At 46.5% G+C, this 13,457-nt stretch overlaps 1 protein-coding gene across 1 annotated transcript in view; it reads right to left on the bottom strand.

Moving 5' to 3' along the window:
• LOC144770670 (uncharacterized) overlaps positions 1–11,019 on the bottom strand; it is a 275,828-nt gene extending 264,809 nt beyond the window's left edge. The window contains exon 1 of the mRNA XM_078655384.1: positions 10,120–11,019. Coding sequence (XP_078511510.1) covers positions 10,120–10,131 — 12 coding nt within the window. The 5' untranslated portion in view covers positions 10,132–11,019. The remainder of the gene's footprint in view (positions 1–10,119) is intronic.
• Positions 11,020–13,457: the final 2,438 nt, after the last annotated feature.

Raw genomic sequence — 13,457 nt, 5'->3', positions numbered from 1 at the left:
TGTCCGCAGCCGCTCCAATGCGGAGCCGGGCTGGATACAACATGGCGTAAGGAACCTCCTCCTTACGAAGAAATTGCTTCACAGTATTGAACTCCCTCTGTGCTGCCTGAACTGCCACTGTGAAGTCTGGAAAGAAGGCAAGGCGGTTCCCTTGGTATTCAATAGTCCCCTTATCCCGAGCCATGCGCAAGATGGCATCTCTGTCCCTATAATTCAATATACGCGCTATTACAGGGCGTGGTGGCGTGCCCGGTACCGGTCTCGCAGCCAGAGAGCGATGAGCGCGCTCCACTATAAACATACTAGACAGTTGATCAGCGCCAAATATGTCTACTATGAGACGCTCCATGAAGTCCTCCATTCTGCCCACGTTGGTGGACTCTGGCAGTCCCGTGACGCGAATGTTGTTGCGCCGGGACCGCGCTTCTAAATCCTCATTGCGTGCCTGAATAAGGGAGAGAACACGTTCCATGTTAAGTGCTTTATCGGAGATCGAGGTCAGGCCATCCTCCGTCGCCGACACCCTCTGTTCTATCTCACCCATTCTTGTGTTTTGGCGTTCCAATTGCGTCGACATATGGTCTAGCCTGTGGTTCACCGCAGCCATAGTGCCCTCAATTGACTGCAGCGTTCTCTGCATGGCAGCGAGCGTGGCCTCCAACTTAGGGGAGCTACCCGCTACTGGCGCGGTCTCCGGGTCCGTCACCGCCTGCTGCGATGAGTCAGGCCGCTGCTGGGTGTCAAACGACAGTTTTGGCTGATTTCTTTCAGTGCAGCCCATTGTGATATACCCGGCAGGGAGGGTAAGCTGCCACCAATAAGATGAATCCAGATAATGGCGCTCCACCAAGCCCAACGGCCGCACAGTCAAAATACACGAGGGCAAACAGGGCAGAGCAGCGCAAATAGCCCTCAGATGCACTCAGTCCACCCTCCCGTTTCGGGACAGCTGATGCAAAATCAGTCAAAGAGTTATGTATGCAGCAAGCATTAAGGTCCAAAGGGAGCAGCCCCACAGAAATACGCCACGCCAATAAGGCCCAGAGGAGCGCAGTTCACTTATCCAGCAGCCAGCCGCAGCCAGGGGAGCCCAGGAATCCACGACCGGGACAGCGCAACTGAGATCCACAGCCGCCTCCACGATATCGCTGCCCGTGCAGCCCTCCGCCTCCCGCTCCCCCCGCACCGGCCGCAGCACGCAGAGCCGTGTCCCGGAGCCGGGCTCGGAACCACCTCCGCAGCCCCGGCCGCCTCCAAGTCCCCAGCCCCACTCACCGCAAATCGGCAACAGGCAGAGCAGGTAGGAAGCTGCCGCACCGAGAGCTCCCTGTCTCGGCTATCGGGATCTGCCGATCTGCGCAGAGGCCAGCCCCTTCACTCTCAGCCAGCACCAGGGCTCAGCTCCGCTGGTCTTCTAGCACAGCGCCGGGTCTACAGGGGGGGGTGCCCACCAGCACAGCTCCGCCGCCAAGCCCGGGACTCCCGCGGCAACCATAGACGTGTCGGTGAACGCACCAGCAGGTCACACCGATGTCGCTGCCACCCAGCTCATAGCTCTCCGCAGTCCGCCATGCCAGGTGGCCTTGTGGTCACAGGGACTGCACAGGAATGGCCGCCGTACACGGATCTCTGCACCCGCACATTGTCTCACTCCTCTCCACAATATGTTAGCAGGGCCCCGCTACTAATACTACGGGGAATAATAGCTGGATGCAGCAGATATTTGGCGGATGGTGGCACGGTCAGGCAGAGCCTCACGAAGGTGCGCCCATCTTGCCGTGCGCCCTCTAGCGCCCCCTCGAGTCAGCGCAACTTTATTTATTTTATGGGGAGAGGGTGTGCGTGTGCCCCTTTCTGAGCCAGCCTTCCACCCCAAGGACCCCATCCCTGGGGCCTCACGCAAAAAGGCAGAAGATGGCCCAGTTTGCTATCCTAAGTGGAACCTGGAACCCCATCCCAGACCCTGATGTGAGCAGAGGAAACGGGTGTCCTGGGCCACACCACCCCCAATGGTGTTTGGTCCACCCCTGCTCCCTGTGTCTGGAGGGGGTGGCATGGCCACCACAGTCTACACACCGTGCCTAAATGGAGCTGGCAGGTAGAATGAGGATACAAGCTCCAGTGCCAGCAACCAGCAGTGCTGGCCAGGCGGGCACTGGCAGCCGGGAGTAGGTTCCCTGCGATGCCCCCAACCTGATGCAGCACCTGGATATCCGATGAGCATGGAAACGGGGGTCTTTAAAAAAAAGAAAGAAAAAATGCTGCAATATGTGGTTGCAGCACACACCAGTAGTACCCACTTATTAGATATATTTAGGGCTCCTGCCTGAGAGTGCTCCATAATGCCTCTCAATGGCTTTATTTGTATTTTATACTTGCTTTGTGGTGCCCCAAACCAGGCAAACTCCACCAATATATTATAGCAGTATTGTGGGGGCTGCTGGAGGTGCAGTAACTCCATCGACTTTTGCAAACTAATCCTATGTCCTCTAAATCCTAGTAAACATCTGCTGAGAAAACTGTATACCTTATGTTCAAGCACTCCCTGAGCTGCAGCTTTTGTTCTGCAGCTTGGGAGTATTGGGACCCCAGGTGGTTGGTCAAATGGTTGAATTGTATGTGGCCTCATTAAAGTAAAGAACAATTCAAATGCATTGATACTTTGATTTTCAATGTTTTATTTAAAGTATATTACTGACAGTGATCTTTTTATTACATTGCAATGCATATACTTTTTAAATATGGCTGATGGGACTATTGATTTGAATTGTGATTTCTAATATCTGACTATTATTTCGATCAATGAGGTGATCTTTGACATAGCCAATATGCCTGTATTATATATGTGGTGACCCCTTTGAAAGACACAATAGGCCTGAAATATATAAGACAGATCCTTATATTAGGATGCACATCTGGTATATGTGAGTAGGGGCTATTGATTATGAGGGTCATGGGGGTCAAATGTGATTTGAGAATGCTAACATAGGTGTTTCAATCTACCTTATGTACATATGTGTAAGTTAATGCGTAGTATTTAGTAGCCTTTGTGTAATAAATGGACTTTACTTTTTTCAAAGAAAAAGCACTAACTGGATAGTAATTTATTGAGTGTTGTTGTTGAGTGATAGCAAACTGAGATTATGAGCCCACGCCAGCTCCCAAAAGTAGGCCTTGGACTGCTCAGCTTCGCTATCCTGAGAAAGTTAAGTGCTACAATGATGTGCATGGTTCCCAGTAAGGAGACATTTGTGGGCACTTGAGCAAGACTCCCATCCTGCACAACTAATAGCCCAATTGCTTAAAATGTGTGCATTCATTAGGTTAGTCACCGTATGTGTATACTGTCAACCCACAATGCTGGGTGCTTGTGATATAATAGTTTGACATGCTACATATTGAGGGAAACGTGCCCCCACAGTGAAAAGTTACCAGTCACTCTTTTTCATTGCATAGACTAAGTTGCATTTTTCTATGAGAAATTCTAATTGTGAATTAAAGTCTATTTTTTATGTTTGCCTAGGGAATACTGTAATTCTTGGTTGACAGTCATTTTCCACTTTTCCTCAAAAATCTGATTTTGCGGTGAAAGTAGATATTTTATATCTGTAAGGGAAAAGTCAATTTTAAAATGTAAAACTTTTGTTGTCTAAAAGCCAAACAGAACTACACCAGTCCTGCAGGCCTGCCTTTGCTGTAATGGTTGCAACTAACATCCTAATTAGGAGTCAGGTGTTGTGCTGCCAGGAAACAATATTACCACTTCTAAAAAAGGAAGAATGTAGTGGTGCAAACACTGGCCACTTAACTGGGTTGAACCATTTGATAGGGGACAGTAACAGATATCACAAAGGACTAAAGCAGCAGCCTTCAATTTCAAGTGAAGTTTCAAAATGGGCCCACATTGGAAGGCAACACAGTATGCAAATTAGGAAGAGACAAACATTCCTCGTTGCCAAAGGGCTGGATCTGAGCGACGATGCAAAGCTCCTTACAGGTAAGCCTAACTAGTACCACTTCAAAGTAGGGTTCTGAGAAGGTTTGCAGTTAGATGAAACAGGAAATAAAAATGAGGGTTAATTGTTGGTGCCCGGAAACTCTCGTATCACTCACTACCTAGTTCACTGCTTGGCAACCTTTTTAGAACTACATGACCAACTTCTTAGAATGACAAACGTCATGACCCACCAGCTTTAATGAACATGAGATGGGTCATTTCTTGATGAAACTAAAATATCTTGTGGTGGCACACTGTCATTTAGAGACAACACATTTTCCATTAGAATGGTCACTAAATATGAACAAATGTACAGTTTTACTGATAAAATTCTATTGAACACAAATGATAATTGTGGAAAGCAGGTTTCAGTGAACATTTATCAATTGTGCATCATCAAAACAAAGTGTCTCAATCTGTTTTGATCGTATTAAAATTTTTGTTTCCATCCTACTTCAGCATTACAAAATATGTTTCACTTTTGCTTTCCTAACTGCTGAATGATTGTGGTTCATTTACAAGTATTTATTTTTTGCTGTGTTACAAAAAATGACAACCTACCTCCTATTCTGGTCAAGATTGTCACATAATTCCCTTTACCCTTCTTTCTCTGACTGTAGCTCGTACACACTAGATCCCATCTCCCAAAAAAAAGAAAATAAGCAGCAATTTGTCAGAAGACCTAGCCTGATATGTGAACTCGATTTTTGGAGCACAGCAGTAGTGACCAGATAAATACAGAATTTAAAGGCATCTTTATTTATTGCTTAGACTTTTACGATCCCCAAAAATCAGCCTCCAGTGGATTGCGGCCCACAGTTTAGGAAACACTGACATACTACATGGGCGAACAATGGCACCTCACCACTAACGCCCAAGAAAATGCCTGCCCTTGCATGAAAAAACTTGAAGGAAGAAGAATCCTGACTGAAGTGTTAAGGATAGAAGCTTCGAGGACTCTTGTTCTCCACTTGACTAACAGATGGAACTGCTCTAGAAGTGAATGCTGGCTGTTCTCCTGTTCACTGCCTCAGGAACACAAAAGACTGAAGAAAAGCTCCAGGTTACGTAAAAAAGAACTAGTTGTCCAGTTGAGAGTGAACTGCACTATATCTAGTAGGAGACCTGTACTTGGTCCTTGGAAACCAGCCCAGGGGCTCCCTGTGCTAGTAAAAAAAAAATGAATTTATTGTCAAGCGTCTTTAAAAAATTGGAACTCTTAGCTGAAGCAAGAACCGGAGAAGAAAGTTTCACACTTGGGACTACGAGTAAAGTCTCATAAGGAGCGGCAGAAGACACTAAAAAATAGAGTGCACTATTGTGGACAATAACTGACTCCACCCCGGATCTCCCTGGCTCTATGAGGCAGAAGAATATCATTGTAACTTCTTGTTTTGATGCAAGATTGGCCAGACGTTGCTCATGTTAAGTAATGCACAAGGACTAAAGTTGACTTCATTACTCGTTGTTCCATTTTTGCCATTTTTATCTTAAGACTGTACTACCCTTACCTCTAGTTCTCTTTATCCTATTTTAAATATTAATCTCGTTTTGCTTACTAAATCGTAATTGGTTTTTCCGAATCAGTCTGAGAATGTAATGGGTTGTGTCCTTAAATTTAACGTTGTATGGTACTGCTTGAAGCTGTTCTCTGGGTAGACACCTGCTGCTTGTGCCATAGCTGTCAGTTTGTGCAGATTTTTCTCTACGAATTGAATGCAACCTAACAAGACTGTAGTTTATTAAGATGGTGGGTCTCCCATACGCAAATCTCTGTCTCTTTTACTGACACTCTCCAATCAGACTTCCAATCAGGGCATGCCACACAAAAGCAGGGGAAAATGTTTTATTACTTCCAGATCTCAGCACAGTAATTGAAATCAAAGACCACGATACACGAAATTCTACTTCACAGACAATCATTGGCAGTCTGGGTCTCTTACTCCTCCAACTTTTAGTTTGCATTCTTCCTCCGAGTTAAATCTTGTGCCAAGTCCTAGAATTATCTCAGCTACCAAATACTAGTTTAATAGTACCTCTATCCTCTCGTGAACTTGTTGTATGAGTATTTATGGCATTTTCTGTTTCACTTACACTTAAAATGCTCTACTCTTGGAAACAAAGAATACCTATGCAAGCCCAGAAAACTTGCCTGGGTCTTATTAATCCCTCGGAAGCATAGAGTATTTTTAACTCAGTTTAAAGCAAAAAGAACTTATAGTTCTGAATATGAAACACATCATCAATTTCTCTTCAGCGCAAACTCAGCTCCTCAAGCTATGACAGTCATTTACCTAGTGGAGGAAAAAAAGCAATTCATAAACACTAGGACACATCACCCACAAAGCTTGTTGACTTATAACAAGGAGTGAGGCAGCATGGCCAACATGCTATGAGACTTCACATACAGACCTATTACAGAGTGGAGTGGTGTGGCTCACTGGTTAGAGGCGGCAGACCTGGGAGCAGAAGTCGGTCCGGGACCAGGGTTCAATAACCCGACGCGGCAGGGTCGTGGACTTGGGTCAGCGGACTCGATAATTCTCGCTTCGGTGCTTACTCTAATCAGGGGTTCCACTCGGCAACTCTGGGCATTCGCTTGCCTAATCTCCACAACGGCCCCATCAATTCCGGGGATGCCTGGCTCCACCTTGGGGACTCCCAGCAGGGACCATCCCACAGGGAAAGCCAGGACGGGTTCCCCAGAGTTATACAGCGCCAGGAAACCTACGGACGGGTAGCAGTGCGCTTTACAAGCTCAAATACAAATACCTCATTAAGTTACAACCATTCCTATATATGAGACATTACCCCCAGATGTTATAACCAGTGGTGAGGCCACATGATCTAGGTACTATGAGATATTATGCCCATGGTACACCAGACTAGAATCAGCTAATGTCAGCATGGTCTACACTATGATACATCCCCAAAGTTCTGTTTATACTACAATTAGCTTACAACTGCATAGCCCTATACACACGTTGCTACATAATAACAGATGTTAACATAAAATCAGTTTCAGACAGCGTGGCCATACAACGAAGAGCCATGAACCACGGCCTGCACACTCTGAGACAATACCTCCAGAAGACCCTATGCATTTCGATTCACAATAAAGCAGAACAGCTCTAAACACCAAGAGACATCAGCTTAGATATTAATACATGACGATTGTAAGACAGCACTACCATACAAGCTATGAAACCTCAATGTAGATTGTATTTAATTACTGATTAAGGCATATATATGAACCACATTTTTGAAACGCAGGCATAAGAAGGGCAAGAACTGAACTTCTGCTGCAGTCATGTGTTACTAACATAAACACATTATTGTTTCTTGGACTAAATTGGTAAACAGCCATGTCGACCAGGTAAAGTAAACCTTTGGCCACGCCCCAACCTGCCTTTACAATATGTATAAGTCGCCCCTAAGGTAGGGTATGGATAGCCCCAATTGCAGGGTGCAGTGTTTTTAAAAAGTGAATATGTAATTTTAGGTTTTTCATGTCCTGTTCTGAAAAACCCCTACATTTGTTTTTCACCACTGCAAGGCCTATCTCTCCCATAGCATAAAATTGGAGTTGCTTTATTACATTTTATAAGTGTAATTTCCAAGTAGGAAGAGTTAAACAGTTCACATTTGGTGTCTTTGGAATTGTTATGAAAAGCCCTATTTAGTGGTGAAGTGGGGTTTTAGATCACAATTTTAAAAATGCCACTTTCATAAAGTTGCCATTTTTCTGCCCTTAGCCCTTTTGTGTCTATAGCCTGCCCTGGCTCACATGACTGGGTGTAACTGCAGGTCTTAAAAATCATTACACTGTTACTAGACCTGAAGTTCTTGTAATTTGAATAATCTACTTGACCAAACTGTAATGTACTTGAACGGTAAACTGGTCTCAAATTGTATGATCCTAGGCAAATATTTTATTTTGCAGAGCCAACTTTATCTTCATTATCACATTTGACAGCACCTTCAAATATGTAAGTTCAGCATTTCCCCTGCACAAAAAAAAACTGTTGTTTGATTAAACAGTCTAAACGTTTGTTTCATATATAATAAGAATCTAGCCCCATGTACGGTACACATGGTCCCTGACTTGGCTCTTTGTTCACTAATAGCATTGCCATCAGGGCGGCAAGTGTTACTCAGTTCATGTTTAAAAACTCACTTTTAATAAATATGGAGACGTAAGTAGAGAATATAGGGATTGCGATTTTCTAATTGAGATTCTTTGTGAATTGCAATTAGGAAATCACAATTACTAGTGTACCAATACCCAGAATTTGGAAATACTAATTCCTAAAGGGGTCACAATAGACCTGGCTCATGAATAATAATGAGGTAGGCTGCAGTTTGTGATTCCATTAGGAATTGCAGCCACCGATTGTATGTCGGAACCACGCACGCCTAAATCATGCATGGCTTAACAACGCAGTTACTACCACGACTACGGTGTTACCACACGGAACGCACACATGTCGTTACAAAAAGGTGCTTTTTGGAAGCGATAGACTTTAGAATAGTATAAATTACTAGTTCAGCTCCAGTCGGTGTATTAATTGGGAAGGTGTTGGACTTAAAACATAACACAAGTCCAACACCGCGTTCCTTAAAGCAAGTCGTTGTAACAACTTTGCATGCTACAGGAACACATGGTAACGTCAAAGTCTAGTAGTGACTGCACCCCATGTGGTAGTGACTGCACCTCATGTGGTGCCTCTCAAGTCCTGGACCCTTAGTGTGGCTAATGGGCTCTTTAAATCAAGCTTTAAGGCTCTACGTGACAGCAAACTGGCCCATTTGCACCGGATCTGCGCTGCTCACACTGAAGTTCAGCGTGAGCCGCCGCAAGACAGTCTACTCGCACAGCAAGCACTGTTTTACAGGTTGAAATGTTGCACAAATACTTTACACACTGCCACTAATTTAAGCCTCACAGCTCTGTGCCAAGCTATGAGGGGGCTGAGTGCAAGTTAATTTGGGGTTTGCTTGTGCCTTATCATGACTAGGACTGTGGTTGCTGCTTCACCTGAGCTCCTACTGCAGTCAACCAATAAACTAATGTCATATGTGCATGATTAAACATATTAAAAGTGTGTGAAAGCACTGGTCAGTAGAATGAGACATCACCTCAAATCTTGCTAGGAGTGTGAGATAACATTGCCCCCCCACGAGACATCAAACCAACTCTCACTGACAAATAACTTTTCGAGTGAGATCCCTATCATATCATTAGCTGTTTATGTGACCCAGTTGGTATCTCAGCAGGTACTGACCATGTCCCACCTATACTTTAGACCTGCATACACTATAGGTGTGCAAACCACTGAAGGCTAGAGTCAGACGCATTGTCCTCTTGGCCTTCAGCCCAAACCGAGGCAAGCTTTCATATGGCTTCTGCCTATCAGCTATACTCAAACTCATAGCCCAAGTATTGAAAAGAAAGCTAGAATTTAAAAAGAAGTTTGGGGAAAAAAGGACAGAAAAAGAAATACCAATTTAGTTGCTGAATTGCACAATGTGAAATAAAAACAACCTGGGACCAATCCCAGCTTCCCCGCTTTAACAAACTGTGTGATCCAAGGTAAATATTTGATTTCACTGTGCCTCCTTTTTTTTCATTATTGAATGAGAGCAGTTTGCGGAGTTCAGGATGTGTTCTGTACAAAAACCTCTCATACTTGATTTAATTAAATATGAAATATGGGCCATAAATCTAGGCTACATATAGGGAGCACATGACAACTGACTTGCCTCTAAGTTCACTAATGGCATTGTGGTCAGGGAGGGGTTGATGTTTCTAAACTCTTATGTTTAAAAACTATCACTTTCAACAAGTGTCTTTCAACACACTGACATTATCAGAAGTTCTTAGGTGAAACGCTGAAACGTGTTAAAGAAATACACGTTTGGGACTTTTTAGGAGACTTTACATATGATATTTTCTTACGATGTTTGTATCATCTCGGCTCGAACACAGTTCTTGGTGCCAGGCTAGACCCTTGTTAATGTGTCGGCTCGCCCACCTTTAGCACACACTGCATTGCCCCGCGAAGGCCCGTACGTCGCAACCCCCCTCAACACCAGCACCCCCAGCATCTGTACATTCTCACCTTAATGTCCATGCCTGCGACTTGACTGCGAGAGCCGGGGGCCTAGGGCTGCCGCTGCGGGCCTGCGGTGCTCTGGTCCTGGGGCTGACTGAAGAAGAAGCAAGGGGAGCACCGGCCGCTTCGTGTTGGACTCGAAACCAGCGTCTGTCGACGCGTTTCCTTTACCACATCCTTGAGTTACTCACTTGGCAGCGCGGGCCGGGGGCCCTGGCTTACCCCGAGCGGGGCCTGCGTGGAAACACTGCGCACGCTGACAGGGAGGTAGAGGCCTGGGCGCGCGGGCGAAGCGTGGAAACACACTGCCCCACCTGGCAGGAGGTAGAAGCCTGAGCCCGCGGCGCGAAGCGGTGGGGGCGCCGCCGGAGAGAGAGGACAGGCCAGAGTGGAAGAATATTAGCGCCTAAAAAGCAGGGGGGCTAGCCTACCCCGAGCGGGGCCTGCGGGGAAACGCTGCTCAGCCTGGCAGGAGGTAGAGGCCTGGGCCCTCGGCGCGAAGCTGAGGGGGCTCAGCCGGTGACAGAGGACAGGCCCGAGCCGAGTGGAGGTAGAGTACGAATGTCTGGGACGAGAGGACAGGGGCGAAGGAGGCAGGGACCAGCAGGCCGCAGACAGGGAGGGATAAAGAAAAGATACAGAGCAGGACAGAGACGGAGGCAGAGCCCACCAGACTGTAGTGAGGAGTATAAACTAAGAGGTACCGAGCGGGACAGAGACAGCCCACCACTAGCTCACACGAGGAAGGAAGCAGACTACACAAGATAGGAGGGGGCGGGGTGCAGCCAGAGAAAGTTAGGCCCAGGGTGCAGGACGGTAGAGTGAGGCCAGCTCACAGGCAGGTAGGTACTGCTTTTCTACATGCAGAGAGACAGGCAAAGCCGAGGGCACAGGCAGAGCGGTGCAGTGACCAGGTTACAGACAGCGAGGGCAGTGGCGTCACTAGGGTTGGTGTCACCCAGTGCGGTAGCTCATGGTGTCACCCCCTCACGACTGGTGTGCAGAGCGCCAGCCCTGGGACAGCTTTATGTGACATGCACAGTTTCAATTTGTGCCCTTCCTTTCAGCTGCCGGAGTACAGAAACATAGCATCCAAGAATTAATAAACGCTCTTTGGGTATGGAAGATTAAGTATTGTATTGTAATTGCATTTATATAGCCCTTACTAGTTACTACTACCCCTGACGAGGCGTCGAAGCGCTTTTTCGGCAAGTAGCATGCTATTCCGGGACCAGTAAAACACATGCAATATAAACAGAAGCTAAATCACAGATTTGAAATGTATCCATTGGTCAGAAATTGAGCAGTGCTTTTGACGGTAAAATTAGGGAAATGATTATTAGGCCCATAAGTGACACCAGTTGCAATGCTAACTTTGAATTACAACATGGTCTGAGACCCGGAGGGACCACCCAGTTAAACCATTGCTGTAGCAGTCTTGGGGCTTGTTTACAAGCTCCTTTCACCGTTGGTACGTCGCATTTTCTCATATTAAAAATGGCGCGGCGCAAGGGGCTTGTAAATAAGCCCCATTGGAGTCTTACTCCCACCAAAATCACCGGAGTCATATTATGACACTCCACACAGAGGCCAAAGATTGAATGAACATACATACAGCCTGATCTAAATGCACACCTGCTCAAGTATGTTGACCCCAACTGCGCCCTGAGCACTAACTCCGACACATTCCCTTTCACAGGCACTAAATTCAGGGCCCGAGCGAGATCAGTTTGCTCGCAGAATGCACTGTAACAAAAAGAACTCGCCCTTTAAAATATACACTCGACCCGGTCATTGATTAGAAAGATGCAATCTTTTAGGAACAGCCAGCTAGTGTTTATTTAGTCCTGCTGCTTAGTAGCATGATTGCATCTTGAAGGCTAATAAATATACAGTCTGTACTTTAGCATTAGATAACTAAACGTAAAGCTGTAGAGCATAATACTTCATCCCGAATCTTAAAACACACCTAATGTCACGAATCATGATAGTTGTAAAACAGCATGAGCGTCGGTGTTTACCTTGCTGCTGAGTGCGTTGAGAGGCACCGACTTTTCATTATCTCGAGAATCGCTGCTCAGGCTCTTCCAGCAGGGTCTCTGCTGACAACAGGTTGCATCGTTAGCAGGGCTCCCTGTAACTTTCGAGGCACTCACTTTGAGGATGCGCGCGGCAATTCGAAAGGTCTGTCTCGTGGCTGCAACTACTCCCTCAGCAAATGCAGTCCTGGAACCATGAGGCTCAGCAGGTGCACAGATAGTGTCCGTGCCAGTGGCAGTCGAGTCCTACCCCAGCTCCGGCCCGCCGCTTCTGACTGACGCAAGGTCACAATGCAGCACCCAGGATAGTGTGCTGCATGGATAAATACGTGTAAGGTCCCAAATACGACGAAACAGATTGCATTGCAAATGCTTGCTTCTTTTAAATTCCTGTTCACCGGTGATCCAATCTGTTTCCGTAGGTTTTTGCCTTAAACTGACAGTTGAAACGTCAGTACAAATGTTCATGGGACTTGTGCAAAAACATGGAAGCTGGTCCTATTCATAGTGCGACTCACCCAACTAGTTCACACCTGATGTGGAGCAACTCGCGGGTGGCATGAGCAAGGTGACTACCTTCAGCAGGCCGGGCTCCCATAAACAATAGATTTCCACATTGTGTGCTTTCGAGCTCTTATGTTCCGTCTTGACAGCATATATATTTGAACTTCACACACCAATAAAGCAGGTATGCACTGGGTTCACGAAAAATGGCAAACCTGTGGCTCCTGCAAACGATGGTGTTTAAGCTCAATGCTACTCTCACAGAAAGAGATGAAATGCACAGCAAATTCGTTCCGTAAATCTCCTTTGCGTCCTGCCTCCACTTCAAAAGGAAATTTATCTCGGTTTTAAACTATTTGAAATAGCTGCAATATCATCTGTGTATGCAAAATACTCTCCAGTGAAAGTGGAACAGGGCTGGCGTCACATCCCCCCACCACGGCGCCACAGAGCCTGCAACGCACCGACTCTGCTGAGGGCAGGCCCCGGCCCCCGCCTAAGAGTCTCCAGGCAGCAGAAGACATATCGTAAGTTTGTAGCACGGCCCAGAGAGATTTTTAACTGTTATCGAGCCTGAGCTGGCAAGTGAAGCTTGCCGGCCCGGGCTCATGCACAGGTTTTGTGCTAGAAAATGAAATGCGTTAGCTTAGCGTCACGTCCTATGTGATACTTGGCAGGCCTGCACGGTGTCACCCCAGGTGAGGGTGTCACCCGGTGCGGACCGCACCCCCCGCACCCCCCTAGTGACGCCACTGAGCGAGGGTCCGAGATAGGACACGGGTTAGGGATAGAGAGACTGAC

Source organism: Lissotriton helveticus, chromosome 7 (assembly GCF_964261635.1).
Source record: "Lissotriton helveticus chromosome 7, aLisHel1.1, whole genome shotgun sequence".
Classification (NCBI taxonomy): Eukaryota; Metazoa; Chordata; class Amphibia; order Caudata; family Salamandridae; genus Lissotriton; species Lissotriton helveticus.
Note: the sequence above shows the minus strand (reverse complement) of the source record. Positions and strands in the feature narration are given on the sequence as shown.